The sequence below is a fragment of the Ostrinia nubilalis genome, chromosome 27, assembly GCF_963855985.1.
Source record: "Ostrinia nubilalis chromosome 27, ilOstNubi1.1, whole genome shotgun sequence".
Taxonomy (NCBI): domain Eukaryota; kingdom Metazoa; phylum Arthropoda; class Insecta; order Lepidoptera; family Crambidae; genus Ostrinia; species Ostrinia nubilalis.
This window is the reverse complement of record NC_087114.1, coordinates 3186580-3202809: the sequence shown is the minus strand read 5'-3', so window position 1 is coordinate 3202809 and position 16230 is coordinate 3186580. Positions and strand designations below refer to the sequence as shown.

General features: G+C 37.7%; 1 protein-coding gene across 1 annotated transcript in view; it reads right to left on the bottom strand.

Moving 5' to 3' along the window:
* LOC135084793 (uncharacterized) overlaps window positions 1–16230 on the bottom strand; it is a 154637-nt gene that overhangs the window by 65291 nt on the left and 73116 nt on the right. Inside the window, exon 2 of the mRNA XM_063979531.1 lies at window positions 447–588. Within this exon, the coding sequence (XP_063835601.1) occupies window positions 447–588 (142 nt within the window). The remainder of the gene's footprint in view (window positions 1–446; window positions 589–16230) is intronic.

Sequence of the window (16230 nt, the reverse complement as noted above, 5' to 3'; positions counted from 1 at the left end):
AAGTAGATTTAAAGTTTTTAATAACGCAACAAGCACAAAATGTAAAAGATATTATCAAGTACAAGATTATACACACGTCTCTATTTTGAATTTTCCTTAGCTAAAAATTTCGATTACTAAACTATAACTAAAGCCCGGTCCGTGAGCACGTAGAATTTTGTCCAATGACCCCAAGCTACCCATCCTTATCGCTCGCGCGTAATTATGTTGCTATCGCGCTCGCACACTCACTGCGGGTGCCAGTCGCACAGTCGCGACAGCAATATAATTACGCGCGAGCGATAAGGATGGGTAGCTAGGAGGGGTCATTAGACAAAATTCTACGTGCTCGCTCTCGGACCAGACTATACTCGATCTAACATACAACCAGCGCCATCTCTTGATCGCACAACGCTACTCTTCCGTCCATAATCCTGCGTTAATAAAACAATACAGTAGGTACTCACGCTGCATGTGTATGTGCTGTTTGGGCATCTTGTAGTCCGGCGGGTAGCATCGCTCGTAGAACCCGAGGTCGGTGACCTCGCACACCTCTGGTGTTGGTATTATGAGCCCCGTGCCTGATATCGCCCTCTGGAGGTGGTGCTCCTGTGGACAAATGGAAAAGGATCTGTTAGAAATCAAATATTAGAAAGAAGAAAAGTTACAGATGTTTTTAAAATCATTGTCAATCCATTATCGCCATTCATTTTTTTTTAATCGAATTCTAAGTTGAATTTTTTATCGTGGTTTGTACTTTTTTTAAACTTTGGCGGCTCGTAACTAGTTATCCAATCATTATCTAGATGTGAAATTTATTTTGTTTGACTAAAGACACATTCGATATTAATACCAAATATAAAAATTGGTTGAAAACACGCGAGAAAAAAAATTTAAGGAGTTTTTAGGTTAAATTTCGGAAAAAAATTAATAAAAATATCAATTAAAAAAAAGTAGTTCACTTAGGGTCAAAATGGCCGAACTTGTATTCTTAAAATGACCTTACCTATACATACACCCACGAAGTTTGTCTAACCTTCCGCCAAACACCCCGTATTATATTTATTGCAATAAAGTTTATATTTACAAAGCTTGTACAGACGACATACCGATGGCTCCTACGTATACTGGCGTAAGTGAAAAAAGTAAATTTTACAGGAGAGCCATTTTAGTGGCCAGAACCATATTTTTGGGTCATATCTTCTGACCTACTAAAACGAATTTAATGAAATTTCACATTTAGCCTTAACATGTAATGCTTTTGCTACTGCTGTTATCAATTTTTATATTTTTCTTATATATTTTGAGATTTTACGCATTGCCCTTTTACGTCGTCACATTTCTATAATTTCATGTATATTGTTCAACGTAAAGAGACTTAAATGACAACGTAAATATAATATTTTAAGCGATTACTCTCTTTATTTATGCATGTAATTATTTTATTTAATTGTTATCATGTGCTATATCAATAATAAATCAGTTAGAAAAAGTTGTTTAATGTATCGTTATTACGTTTTAACGCAAATACGCCCATATACTGTGCTCGAGATTTAGTTAGGTCTTTTAACATAATGTGTCATATTTTTAAAAATTATAAATAACTTGAAAAAATCGAACTGCCTACGGCGGGAAACGAACCCACGATGCCTTAGGCAGTTCGATTTTTTCAAGTTATTTATAATTTTCAATTTAGTTTGAGATGCGAGTCTTAACGCTAAAAGTTAAATAACTATATAATGTGTCATAATTTATAAATAAAACAATTTGCTAAATATTTTCATGGCTTTATTTAAGATTTGGATTATAAAAAATATATATTTATGTAAGCAACTACTCTTATAGATTGACGAATCGTATGATTGGGCTTTATACGTGGCGTAGTTTTGCACATACGCCTATTTGCCTAAAATTTTATTTTGTATCTAATGGAAAAAAAAATTTTTTTTCTTACTGACGTTATAGATTAGACCAAAATGAAATCATTGCTTAAATAATTGGAAAAAGGCGTAAGCGGCAGTTTCGCCTTTATACGTAGGAGCCATCGATACATGATCATACATCACAAACAGTGGGTACTATTTTTTTTAAACAGTTTCAATTTTGCAACAAAAAAAGTATAATCTGATGTGCCGTAGACAGTAGACTGTACAAACCTCGTTCCCACGGATAATTAACGTTACTTTAATTGATGCAACAGCTGTTTGTAGCGGATGACGTCACAATACAATAGCTGTATAATGATGCAGTCGCGTCTTATGGAGACATCCTTGTTCGAGACAAGGGAAGAATATTGATGCAGGATGCAAACTGAGCTTTTGGATCTTATGGTAAGTGAATAAGGTTCAAGTTATGGTGGAATATGACGTATAGGAATAAAGGATGTTAAGTTAATTTTTAGAATTGCATGAAATTATGATTGTTAGATTTTTTTATTTTCATCCGGGTAATAATTACGTGACTAGAATGCATGTAAATGTTATGTAGCTTTCCCCGCGACTTTACTCGCATGGATTAGGAATTTCTGTCACGGATACACAAATTCAAAACTGATTTAACATAAATTATGCATTTTATTTAGTTTATTACCAACTCATGACATTAAGATGAACAGTCTACATTTACGGACTAGATCAGAGTTTCCCAAACTATGGGTCGCGTCGCGGCCCAGTGGTGGGTCGGGACGGGAGTGAACATTGAGTGGGCCCTACCGATCCAATCACTGGGCAGCGGGCGAAATTTCCTATAGGTGGGTCCCGAGTTTGGAAACTTATATTAGACGAGTCGTAGCCCAGACAACTTTGGGAAATACTGGACTAGATAAATATAGCCCAACACCAAAAGCTTTTAGGCGCCATTCGTGGAATATTTATTTATAAAAATATCCTATCCAAACATACACCTACGAAAAATGTAGATGAGTGCCTTAACAGGACATGGTTACAAAGACTACATCACTTTATGTTAATAATGAGATCCGACCAAAATCCGAATAAACGGCGAACGTAAAAGGTTACGTCACTGTCTCGAAGTAGTAAAGTGACGTCACTGCGGTAATATTTTATCGATGCGTGCGTAGCGTCGATAAACAATCGATAGCCGATAAGACAACTTGTGGGTAATAAATTCCAGGGTTTCGTTCGAGATTGCGAATCGGGCTAGATTTTTGAGTTGAATTAAAAATCAATAATGAATCTTCTGGTAGACAACTAGGACCTACTAAATAGACCGACGATCTAGTAAAGGTCGCGAGAAGAGCCTGGATGCGGGCAGCGCAGGACCGTTCATTGTGGAAAGCCTTGGGGGAGGCCTTTGTCCAGCAGTGGACGTCATTTGGCTAAAACGAATGAACGAACGAACTACGATACTAGTTTAAAGGAAAGCTTAAAATCGCTTTTCGACAGGATAACTAATATTTTTACAGCGAAGTAGTTAATACTTTTTAACTTTTTTAAGTCATTTTCTATTTTTCTTCTTATAGATTACAGAACGAGTAACTTAAGGCTCGCTCTTAACTCTTTTATTACAAATATGTAATAAAAGGCTGAATCATAATAATATTTTATCATACTTGAATCGTAATAATAGCTTATCGACACCGTATAAGTAATATGGCGCCATGAAACACATTGAAATGAGTTACGGTTCCACGGATTCCGTATAAATTAAATAAATCTAAAAATAAAATTACTACGTTACTCTTTCTTTGGTTTTAGGCTTTACTTGCTATGGTATCAAGGGATATGAGTGCCAAGTGACTGTACTAAATGTATGGAAGCTGGAAACATTGAATTTTAGGATATATCCAGTTTACTTTGTAACCTATATTATACCGTTTGGTAGAGCTCATGAAGAACTTTTAAATAAATAAATAAATAAACAGTGTTTAAATGTTTTGCTAGTTTACGTTATGACCGTAGGAAATACAATCATTATACCCAATTGAACTTCATTACAAATGACTAACCCACACTATGGAAAGCTCCTAAAACCCCTTTAAAACTGACATAATGGACCACCAAGAACATGCAATAGTAATTTAAAGCATCACCGAAACGCTTCAGCGATTAAGGGACCCCAGGATATGCCAGTGATTCTCAACATAAGGCGCATTCATCCCAAATTTTGTAATAGAGCCGAACGTGATATCACATATTTTAATATTACATAATGTCTCGCACAATTATACCTCATATCTTCATGCGAAGTTGACCCCAACAACAACATTAAACAAGTCTCAACCGTCTCTATGGTATAGTGATAAGACCCAGAAGATCCGGGATCGATTTTCTGGTGCAGTCCTGTTGTCCCCCCTGGCTAGGGGAGACAACAGGACTGGATTTTCAATCAATGATTTGAGGACTGTTGTCCCCCCTGGCAAACATTGAGTATTTAGAAGCCATATATTTTTATAACTTTTAAGATGAACTGAAAATGGAGTACCTGACAGAATGTCATACTTATTGCCAAACTAAATACCTAAACGAATGTCAAATAATAATTAACATTTTGTTAACGAAAAAAATATAAGTTGTTGGTACCGGCGCAGTACCGGTATCCGAAAATCTTTATGAATTATCCCTACTAAATAATATTAAGTAAATGCGAAAAACTTTATCTGTCTCTCTGTTACGAATTCGCGCCTAAACCATTGAACCGATTTTGATATTTGGTAAAGAGATAGTTTTGAGTCCCGGGAAAGGACGTGGGATAGTTTTTATGCCAGTTTTTTGAAACAGGAAGGCGCTCTTATATTTTTTTCTGTGACAGACAAAATTTTACGCAGACAAAGCCGTGGGCAAAAGCTAAGTTAAAGGTATGCTATTCTCTCATGTATAAAAAATATTCTCTTCTGTAAAGTTTACTAAAATCCGTTTAGTAGTTTTTAAATACGTGAAAGAGTATCAAACATCCATACTCACAAACTTTGACAGTTATAATATTAGTAGGTAGGACGCTAAAACTGCATAATTTTAAATTAATCATAATATTCAACCACAAAATTCAACACTTGCTCAGTGATTCAACAAGCAGCCGCCCGCGACTTCGTATGCGTGGAATCCGTTTTAAAATTTCGTAAAATTCTATTATATCCTTCATATTATTTTATATCCTTAAATAAATAGTTAAATAAAATCCGTTCTTGGCAGATGTCTACACTCTATAAGGAACCTACCTGCCAAATTTTAAGTTTGTAGGTGTCAGTATCGGCACCAACACCTTATTTTTACAAGCTTTATATTTTCGTTATCAAAATGGTAATTATTATTTAACAAACGGTTAGGTATTCAGTTTGGCAATTTTGCATTCAGTCAGGTACTTCAGTATTTAAAAAAATATTTCATACAAATAATATATGGCTTTTAAATCATGTTTGCCAGGGGGGACAACAGTCCTCAAATCATTGATTAAAAATCTAGTCCTGTTGTCTCCCCTAGCCAGGGGGGACAACAGGATTTCGAAATCCTGTTGGCTCCCCCAGGGGGGCCAACCAGGGGGGACAACAGGACTGCACCGATTTTCTGCTCTATTTTTTTAGGTTGGCAGCAGAGCTGTTTTCTAAGGCTGCGTTTCCACTAGAGATGTGCGCGCCTCGTTATCGTCATCCTCACTCATCTCTGGTGGAAACGCAGCCTAAGTCCACCTGTCTAGCTTGCACCATCTCACCTAAGTCTATCACCATAACAGCATTAATTTTAAAAGCATTGTTGTGTGCCCGCTCTTGGAGGTAAGATAGACGCTTGCTTACCTTCGGCCTGATCATCCCTTTCCATCAGATGTGATATAGGCCAAGAGCTTCCTCCGAGAGATTTGGGGCTTTTGTCCACATGGATACGTCCGATTGTTAGGGCGTCCAGTCTCGGAAAAATATCCAAGTCCCGAGACCGCGGCGAGACATGGCCAGTCTCAGAAATCTAAAAATATTTTTTGTGGTCTAATATTGTTAGCCCTCGTTGAGGATACAAAAAGTATATCGTAGATCCCGTCTAAAGATTGGGAACCCGTACTGAGTAAATGAGTGCGTTCAAAAAACGAAAGAAACCCAGAGTCACGGTAGACCGTCTCGAATCTAGTATTTTATATAGAACGATAGAACGGAGGTCGTAATGTAGAGGTTTCAACTATAACGACATCAAATACTTCAAATAGTGTGGGAGTTAGACGAATTTGATTTTTTTATATGGGTACGTCGATAGGTCGGCGTGTACTTGACCCAAAATGTGTACGTAAGTATTTATTTGTAATATTATTGCCATGTGAAATGCAAATAACGATTTGGCATAGCCCAATATTGATACTCATACAGCCTGTTTCTCTAAATCATCATCAAATTTTCCAATTTGAGAACAAAGTAATACATTTCCAAAATACACTATGGCCCGCAGTTACAAAGCGATGAGTAATCCGTCGACTGACCCGACCCTGCTTTGTTTTAAATGAATCAATTCAGCTCTTAACAACATCTTTTAAGCACATTGTTGGTGGGTCCTTGCTGGAAGAGACAGAAAAAAAGTCAATCCGGCGTTTAAAACCGTGGGTCCAGTTAAAAGCGGAGTTTATAGTCGACGGAGACCGAAAACGAGCTGTGATTCAATCTCAAGGCAAGCCTAAGTTTCTTGTGGAAAAAATCGGTGTCTGACAGAAACCCACGCGGCACGGTTGTGGAAAGTTTTTTATCTTCAACTAGTCACGTCTCGGTTCGCTTCACCCCGATTCCTGGGCTCGGGAAAGGGTTACCAATGCCAAGATTACGCGGCGGGATTTTATTTAGCTTTATTACAAAAGCAATTATTGTTTGCTGGATAACAGATGGCGCTGTGTTTCTCATAGTTCACGCAAGCGCCGGATTTTTCTCAGAACATAATACATTTGTAAATGTAAGCCCAGCCCACGTAATTACAATAATGATTGCCATAACACATTGCTACTTATTTACAATGTCGCTTCGCTAGCGTCATACATTGGCCCCATAGCCCCCATAGTTACAAAATGACACTCAAAATTTGATTCAATCTCGACTCAAGCACAGATTAAAGCCAGAAGCCCACGCAGTACGGACAAAGCCGCCGTACAAGCTTATAGTAGAAACTTTTTTATCTCCAACTAGTCACACCTCGGTTGGCTTCGCCATGACTACGGCTCCTGGACTCGGGATTCGGTTACTCCTGCCAAGATTACGCGGCGGATTTTATTTTGACTGCGGTTAAGAAAGTTCGTGATTATCTATACAAATGTTGTTAAAAATATAAGAAGTTTACTAAAGGGGCATTACATGAGTCCAATAGCTTTTAGCTTGTTTTATTTATTAAAATATTGTATTTAAACTTCAGGCAAACGAAGTTGCCTTACTTCGATAACAATAATATAGTTAAAAGTATAGTTTACAATAAGACAACATATCAGAGAGTCTTCAAGATATTTTTAACATAACACCTATTTTTTCTGCCTAAGATATGATAGTGTGGATAGGATGGATGATATTGTGTTGTGATCACATATTTTTTATATACAGGAGAAAATATTCCAGTTTACGTTACTACGTATAGTCAGTCGCAAAAATGAGTTGGGGGAAACGCTACTTGTGTGTGTAGAGTAGTTAGTACAAATATTCGCTTAATTAAACCAAAACAAAATCACTTGTGTACTGAAAACAATTGGAAATTTAATTGCTCAGGCCAAATGTAACAGTTTGTCCAAACTATTAATATCCAAAAATAACAAGTCTTGTATTTTTGTAGTCGACTGTACCATCATCCCGTAACACGACTACGGGAAATGAATTTATGCGGTTTTGTGGTAGAAAAAAAGGGATAGAAGATTGTTTTTTACGTGGAAGACATCAGATCACAACATGAACAGTGCAGCATCAGCATCTTATGTAGTTTCATTAGGGACTATTTTACAACAAAAATGTATTGTATGATAGTATGTACTAAGGACTACACTGGATATTATTGTTTGCATCTGGTAAAATAACCGGCTCTGTGGTCTAGTGGTAAGACCACCTGGTTCAGACGCAGAGGTCCCCGGTTCGATTCCCAGTGGGGGAAGATTTTTCTGTTCGGTTTGGTTGATGGTAGGGCTTGTTCTAAGTCCGCCTGGCTAGCTACCACCATCTTACAGAAGTCTGTCGCCATAACAACAATGTTAACAGCATTGTTGTGTTCCGGCAGTTAGAGGTAAGATAGCCAGTTCCTCCGTGGTTGAGGATTCCGGGTGAAGCTCGCTTCCACCTTCGGCCTGATCATCACTTACCATCAGGTGAGATACAGGCCAAGAGCTTCCTCGTTGTGGATTAAAAAAATAAATAGAAAAGGTCGTCCGTACTCAGTCTTCCAGCGACTTGGCCTATCAAAAATTCAATCCGGCTACTTGGCCCGTGCACCAAGCTAAAAGTGGGCCAAGACTTCGTGCTCCTGCAGTGGAGAGGAGACTCAATGACTGATGATGAATCAATTTAAAATAATTTTCTTAAGATATGGTGGTTCATTTATTATTTGATGACGTCAGTGTTGTAACACTGATACAACCACACGATTGAAGCAAATTAGTCTATTACAAGAAAGTATAAACATAAATAATGTACGGCTACTATATTCCTTCAATCAAACAGAACGACAAGCTCATCAAAATGTACCTTCAGCCTATTAAAATAAAGACCAACTATAACTGCGCATAACCCGACACAGGCAGGTGGTATTTAACCCCTCAGTAGTCAGTACAAGTTACGACAGCAGGTGACGATGACGTCACGCTTCGTCGAACCCTTTTGTGTCAAACCAAATTATGTCATTCAATGTCAACCTGTAGAATTATAAATATTCATTTTATAATCCCGTTATTTGCAACGCCAGGTCCAGTTTTAATTTGTATAGAAAGGCCAGTCCACAAAATATATTTTGTGGCCAGTCGGTCTACATATTATGTAATAGCTTTGTTCGAGGATTAACGTATGGAGTTTTTGTTTGTCATAGAAAGGATTTGAACATGGTTTAAATACAAACTGAGAATGAGAATAATTCTCAAACACTCTTTTATAATGTTTTTGACAAAATTTAAGCCTTTTTTCCAAGCCCTTTGTCTTCATACAAAAATTCATCATAATTTTATACCACATTTTAGTTCAGGAGTGCAACAAATCAAAAAAGCGAATTACTTTGGCTGTAAATCTACCTAATACAAATTAGTAGGAGTATGAGTGTGGGCCTACGCCTCGGTCGGAGCACCAATCAACATAATTCTACTCCATACGTGTCTCTGTGGCAAAAAGGAGGCTTCCGGCGACTGGGACCGCAATTAATTAGGACCCGGTCCCAGTCGCCGGATCCATAAAAAAATAAAAAATTTTCTTCCGGCGACTGGGACCACTCATAGATAACTTAAAAGAAAATATTATTCAATCCAAAATCGGTACAGTACTAAAATCCATGAGTGGTCCCAGTCGCCGGAAGAAAATTATTTAATTTTTACGCATCCGGCGACTGGGACCGCGGTCCCAGTTAATTGCGGTCCCAGTTGACGGAATCCTTGCAAAAAGGTGGACAAATTCGGTCACCATGGTCTCCGTTGCCAGCAAATCTAATACATCTAATAATAGTATTAAAAATACGAAAGTAAGCTCTCTCTGTAAGCTTTACGCGCGTTAACCACTGAACCGCACGGGCCAAAGCTTCCAAATAAAACTTTCGCAGCTTTTCACAAACATTTGCGAACACATAAATCATTTAAACTCCCGCCTAATTTTAAATAATTTGTTTCATCTGGCAAGCAAACAGTTTACCAAAAAGTTACACAAATAAATCCAAACGTTGTCAGAGGGCGACCTTTTTTGATAGCGAAAGAAAAAATTGCTGAGAACTCGCCGGCGCGTAAATATCCAAGAGAAAATAAGTGGGGTACGCCCGAAGGTGTAATCTACCTACACAGCTGTAAAGTTAAGCTGAGGGTACATTAGTTTGCGATGCAACTTGCGATACGAAAGACATTATTCAAGGCGAAAGCGAATTGGCATTTACTGGGGATGACCGATTTAGATAAAATTTTGTATAGAGATAGTTTCAGGCTCAGAGAAAAACATAGGGTAGATTTTATGACGACTTTAGAAGGGGACAGACTCGCGGTAAACAAGCACTTTATGTGACCAACCGATATTCTAACTGATTGCATCCATAATGTTACAAAAGGTAGTACGGTAAGGTTCAGGGTTCGAAAATATCCGATATTTATTATAAATATCAAAATATCGGATATTTATGATATATATCCGATATATATCAACTTTGATATATATCAAATTTTGTATGAAAGCCATAGTATTATTTTATTGTATTATTCATGAATACTATTGCACATGTGTTACATAAACATGTTTTTAATGTTTTTAAAACTTAAAATCAGACAAATAAAGCAAAAACATAAAATATCTTTGAAATACGGCAAAATCAACTAAAAAAATAAAAATCTTAGGTCAAAAAGTACAAATACAGTAACAAATTTTAAAAGTTGATATATATCATCAAAACCGGCTTGATATATATCGGATATATATCCGATATATATCTTGATATATATCCCTTGATATATATCCTCGAACCCTGGTAAGGTTAGATACAATCATGGACCCTGTCGGGCAGTGTCAGGCACTGCATTTTAGGAGAGGAAGATTTTTTTAAAGGTCGTTTCGCTCTCCCAATCGCATCGCCTAGATCGCACTCTAGTGTAGCCTCAGCCTTAGGGTTGGCAGGTCCAAAAGTAAAACCTCGTAGGTAAAAAAGCGAACCTTTTTAAAACGAATACTTTTCATGTCAAAATAAGTCGTGTTGAAAACGGCCATGATAAAATGTAAATATTTAGTTTGGGTCTAGACTCTAGTACACAACAGGTTTTAAGTCTAGCTAGACTATGTATAGGTAACTTAAATTATTTCTTCTATAAATAGAAAATGCAATCATATTTAATGTGTTTAATGCCGGGTCAGTCGCCCATAAAATATTCAACAAACTGCTCGAAATCCAAAACGGCCAAGAAAAAATTCTTTGTTCATCAGTATTTTGTTATGTTATTTTAAACCTCTTCAATCTACCTGAAATCTCAGTAGATTCCAGATTTCCAGGGCAGGTTCTGGAGTATGTAAAAAAAACTATGACCCTGATGAAATTTCTGCCAAAGAAGTTATTTTACTTTGTAATTGTAACACATCAAAAATAATTCGACCAGCATTTTTTTCTTCTTATTCGCTTGCTTAGCATTTTTTTTTTTTTTTTTTTTTTTTTTTTTAAAAGATTATTAGTAATTACTAATACTAAATTACTAATATTCCCGTTAACCCCTCGTACTAAGCTAAATATGCTTGTGTCACGAGTGAGCTCACCACAATAGTCGAGCGGCGGCGGGGACCGAACCCGCGTTCCCCGGATCACGAGTCGGCCAGTCCGACCCCTTTACCGTTCGGCTATCGTGGCTATCGTGGCATTGATCAGGAAGCTACACACCAAATCTTTTTAATGGACCATAATCCGAAAAAGTTTCTGTATCTCCCTTTCTCTCTGAGAAAGGACATGGGTGAGATAGAAAGACAAAGCTGACATAATATCAAGATTTTATTAACCCCTCAAAACTTATTTCATCTTTGACTCTACCCGTCTTTCTCTTTTGCCTCAAAACAGTGGACATACTGAGAGAGACAGATAGATGTACCATAACGATATCGTTTCGCAGAATATACCCGCTGAATCAGCTGTATAAGGGTCATCGCCCCAGACTGCTTGACCGGTAGTTTTTCAACAATTCCTATAAAAAGCAAAAACGACCAGACGTTCTACTAAATATAAAGTTGATAACTATCGTATTTGCATTCTTGAATATTTCGATCGGAGTCCTGCTGAATTAGGTTGAGGCTACACGGTAATAAATGGTGCTATATTAATCATTTCAAATTAAAGAGCAGTTATTTATGTGGGAAATGAAGAATGAGTAATGATGACCGACGATCGATAGCGAACCAGACACAAATAGTGTAAGTAATGTTTGGAATGAAGGACCTATGGTCATAGTGTGACAAGGCTACTTGTATGTAGGGTTGCCAGGCGTCCGGATAAAGCCGGACATAGTTAGGCTTTTTGATTGCGTGTCCGGCCAAAATAACCGATGTCCGGCCTGTCCGGCTTTTGTTAGGCTTTTTATTTGGCTGCTGCGCCAGGCGAAAGTCGAGCCACAGAATAAGTCACGCACGCATCAGGACGTTAGGCAACCGATGATGATAGTACTCACTCGTGAGCTTACTAATTGCACCCCCGTCGCATGTCCGGCTTTTAGGGTAAAATGTCCGGCCAAATGAAGCACAGAGTCCGGCTTTTGTGTTTTTGGACCTGGCAACCCTACTTGTATGCGAGGAGATTTAAAATGTCATTACTCATTACCGAAGGAAGGACAACAGTAATATTGATGCCATTATTTATTATTAATTGTATTTTTTTATGTGACAGGAGGCAAACGAGCAGGCGGATCACCTGATGGTAAGCGATTACCGTTTGGTTGCATTCTTAATTTTAAAAAGGTTGAATCACATCTCTACCTGAATTCTTTTACCAAGATAAGATTTTCTAAGATAACTTAGAAATGTGATATCCAGTAAATAAGATTTTTCTTAAAACTTTCCAATATTAACTTTTAATCAACTAGTACTTTGGCTATAAGTGATTTTGTTTGAAGTATTAGTACGTAGTACTTTATTATTATTCTGTGTATTAGTATCAAAACGGGTCGCGTTGAATTTTATAAGGATAAAACCCTCTCGTGCCAAATCAAACTACGGAGGGCCGGCACGCCCCGTTGAATGGGGCAATCAACAGGAAAAAACATTACCCTCCGTTTCAGACAAGTTAGACAACACTGGACACATCCAATTAAACTTCGGGCTACGCAATGTCAGTAGTTGACAGTAATGACAATATTACTGTCATTGGTTCCTTCGGTATTGACATTAAAATATCCCCAGATACAAAAGTAGCCTTGCACTATAACAGTCATTCATTTAACCACGAGTGTGGTAATCATCAGTAATTAAATATTGGATAATGGTAATTTTAAATAACCATTGCCTTCCTCACCGTGGGCCACAGCATATGCTGAGTGGGGTCCCATTGCGATGGGCATCGCTGATGCGACAGGGTGGCACTGCTCAAATCACTTTTTCTTTCCTTGTAATGTTTTATTATGTGCCATTTCTATCTTTTTTTCGTGTAACGTCGTCATCGTCATCGTAATAAATTTTTCTTTCTTTTAAATACATAATATTCAATTTTATGAATTGACAATGTTATCAAAGTTTGTGGTAACTTAACAAACGTATTAAAACGAATTATCAACCTCTAATCTTCTTTCTTTTATTCCTTAGTTCTTTAAAACCTACATTACACAAAATGGCGTTGGCGCCCGGCGTCTACACATCTGTCTTGTCTACGCCCACCGAGCTTCGCTAGTCCGGTAAACTCGGGTAAAAAAGCCGAATTCGAGTTATTTAGATGAACCTATTTAACGCGAGCACAAACGGTAGATGAAGGGTGAATATATTATGGCTTGAAATGCTTTTAATTTAATGAACTAGGTGTTTAATTTTTAATTGGGGCGAAGTGAAAAGCCACTGACAGGTTTCGTAGCGTTCGGGTTGTTAATTAATTAAACTTCTTTTTAGTTAAGCACATGTCTCGCTTGACGGTTAAGTGGTCAAAGCACTCATGGTCCATCCATTTACTGTCATACAAGCTTTTACCGTGACTTTGTCCGCGTACATTTCGATAAAGTATCCCAACTAATTATAGTTTTATTTAGGTGTTGTGTTGTATGTATTTCATTAGAAAACTCGTGTGCGCTCCGCTTAAAAATCACCCCTTGACATATTGTTATCGGCATAATATTTTTTTGTGTACGGATGACCGCAGATGAATGAAAAAAAAAACAGATTGTGACACCTTGTCTAGCGGCAATAGATGCGATTTTTCCACAGAAATATATCAATGTAGGTACACTGTACAGTAAAAAAACTTTCGTATTTTATTCGAATTTCAATTCTTTCATTTTATACGGCTTTTCAGAATAAAAGCTTGTAAAAATAGGGTCTCTCAGAGTGCTTGAAGTTTCTTCGAAGCTTTTATACAGTTGTGTAGTAAAAAAGTTGATATTCTTGTTGAATTTTTCCATTAACAATACACAATACTCCCTCGGGAATATTGCGAGCAATTCATTTAGGGTAAAGTCACATGAAAACGGCGCGTGATCGGGGCGTTACGCTTTGATTTCGTTCTTTATGGAAAGGACCACGAAAGACCCAGCTGGTATCGTACGTAAGACTTACGTAGGACACGCTTCTCCTATAGTAAACTGCTAACAACGGGAATGCGTGGTAAGTAACTTGCTTCTGAATGTATCGTAACTTCCTACTTTTTCTATTTTTAAACCAGCAGACAGTGATGACTGAATTTGTTGCGGCGCTTCTTCTCAGCACTTGTCAAATGTTTGTTTCGAAGCGCTAAAACAAAAAAAGAATGAGACATGTAAAGCTCCTTATGAGTATTTGACGATTTGTAAGTACCTACTAATTTAATTAGTCTATACGAATAAAGGTAATTTTGATTTTGATGAGTAGATACAGTTCCATTCTGTTGCTTGAGGGCACAATTTTGACTGCTGTAAAGGTTCGGCCAAACCAACGCGATCAACCGGCGTGCAGCGATGGCGATCAATGCATTTAGGTCTGGTCGCCATCGCTGCACGCCGGCTGATCGCGCTGTGATCGCATTGGTTTGGCCGAACCCTAAGTCTCTGAGTTACTGAGTTGTCGCAAGAAATACTGAGTTATTAAAGAAGTAACATGTGAATTGTGAATATCACTTTCCTATCCTATCACCACAAAACTATCACCATGAAAATCTACAAATCTCACATCAAAAGGCGCTGAGGGAAATGCAATATTTTCTTTTGGGTAAGACTGAATTTAGAAAATTTTGGATCGTTCGATTCAGTCATATGACGTCCATTGTTTGGACAAAGGCTTTCCTAAGGATTTCCATAACGACCGGTCCTGCGCTGCCCACATCCAGGTACTTCACGCGACCTTCACCAGATCGTCGGTACACCTAGTGGGCCCACATAAGTAAAGTTTACATCCCAAAAAATCTGCTATGTAATGTTTTAATGACAACGCTAAACATGTTGAAACCCGGCAACGTTGAGACTCGCAAAATATGCAAATCGCAATACATTACAATGGAAATTCGTTTAAAATTAACGAGTACAGAAAATTCATGGGGCAAACGCCAGCTATTTGAGGATGCAAAATTGCAAATCCGTCGGGGAGGCGCCGGCTTTGCATAAAATACTAATTAATGTCGCCTTTAGAACCTTTACCTTTACCGGCTGCTCTAGTTAAAGCTTTTCTAAAGCCTTAGAAAGGTACTATTTTCGTCAACCGCTTTGGCGGTAGGTACTCTTCTAAAGAATTCCGCAGGTTCGATACTGGTACTATTGGCCACAGTGTTAACTACCCATTTCCATTTTTGCTCTCACTCTCATAAAATAGTGATTTATTTGCGAAAGAACGAGACGACATGACCGGAAATAGGTAGTTAACCTTAAAACACTGTGGCCGATAGTAAAGTCAGCGTCAAATAGTTCCTGACACCCAAAGTGGCCAAAAAGTTGACAACAACCTTATTCCAATTGTAACAAAGACGTGTTGCGAACTTTTTGGCTACTTTGCATGTCACAAACTATTGGACGCTGACTGGTTCTGGTACAAACTACAAGACAAACATTTGTGAACCCTATGTAGGTGCACACCTATTATGTTGATTATTTTCAAATGAAACCAAATCGCTTTGAAAAGACTGAAAAGCTATCACTAAAAACATAACCCTCTTTCTGTCGCAGTCGGGTACAAACAGCAGAGAAATAAGAAGCAGTAAACATCTCTTCTAAAGCAATTTTGATGAATTTTAGAGAATGATGCAGGCTGCCTTTTATTGCAATGAGTTCCTAATATCGATTGTTTGAGATATGTAATATACTGTTGAGGGATAAAATAAAAACATCCTGTGACACCCAAATCTACGAAGTCGCGGGCAAAAGCTATCGATAAATAAATAATTCGCGGAATTACCAATAGGGCGATTACGCAATAATATTTTGATAGTGACTAATACCAATATCCTGCAGTAGTTTGGTCTTGACCTTTTAAGACATTATTTACGAAGA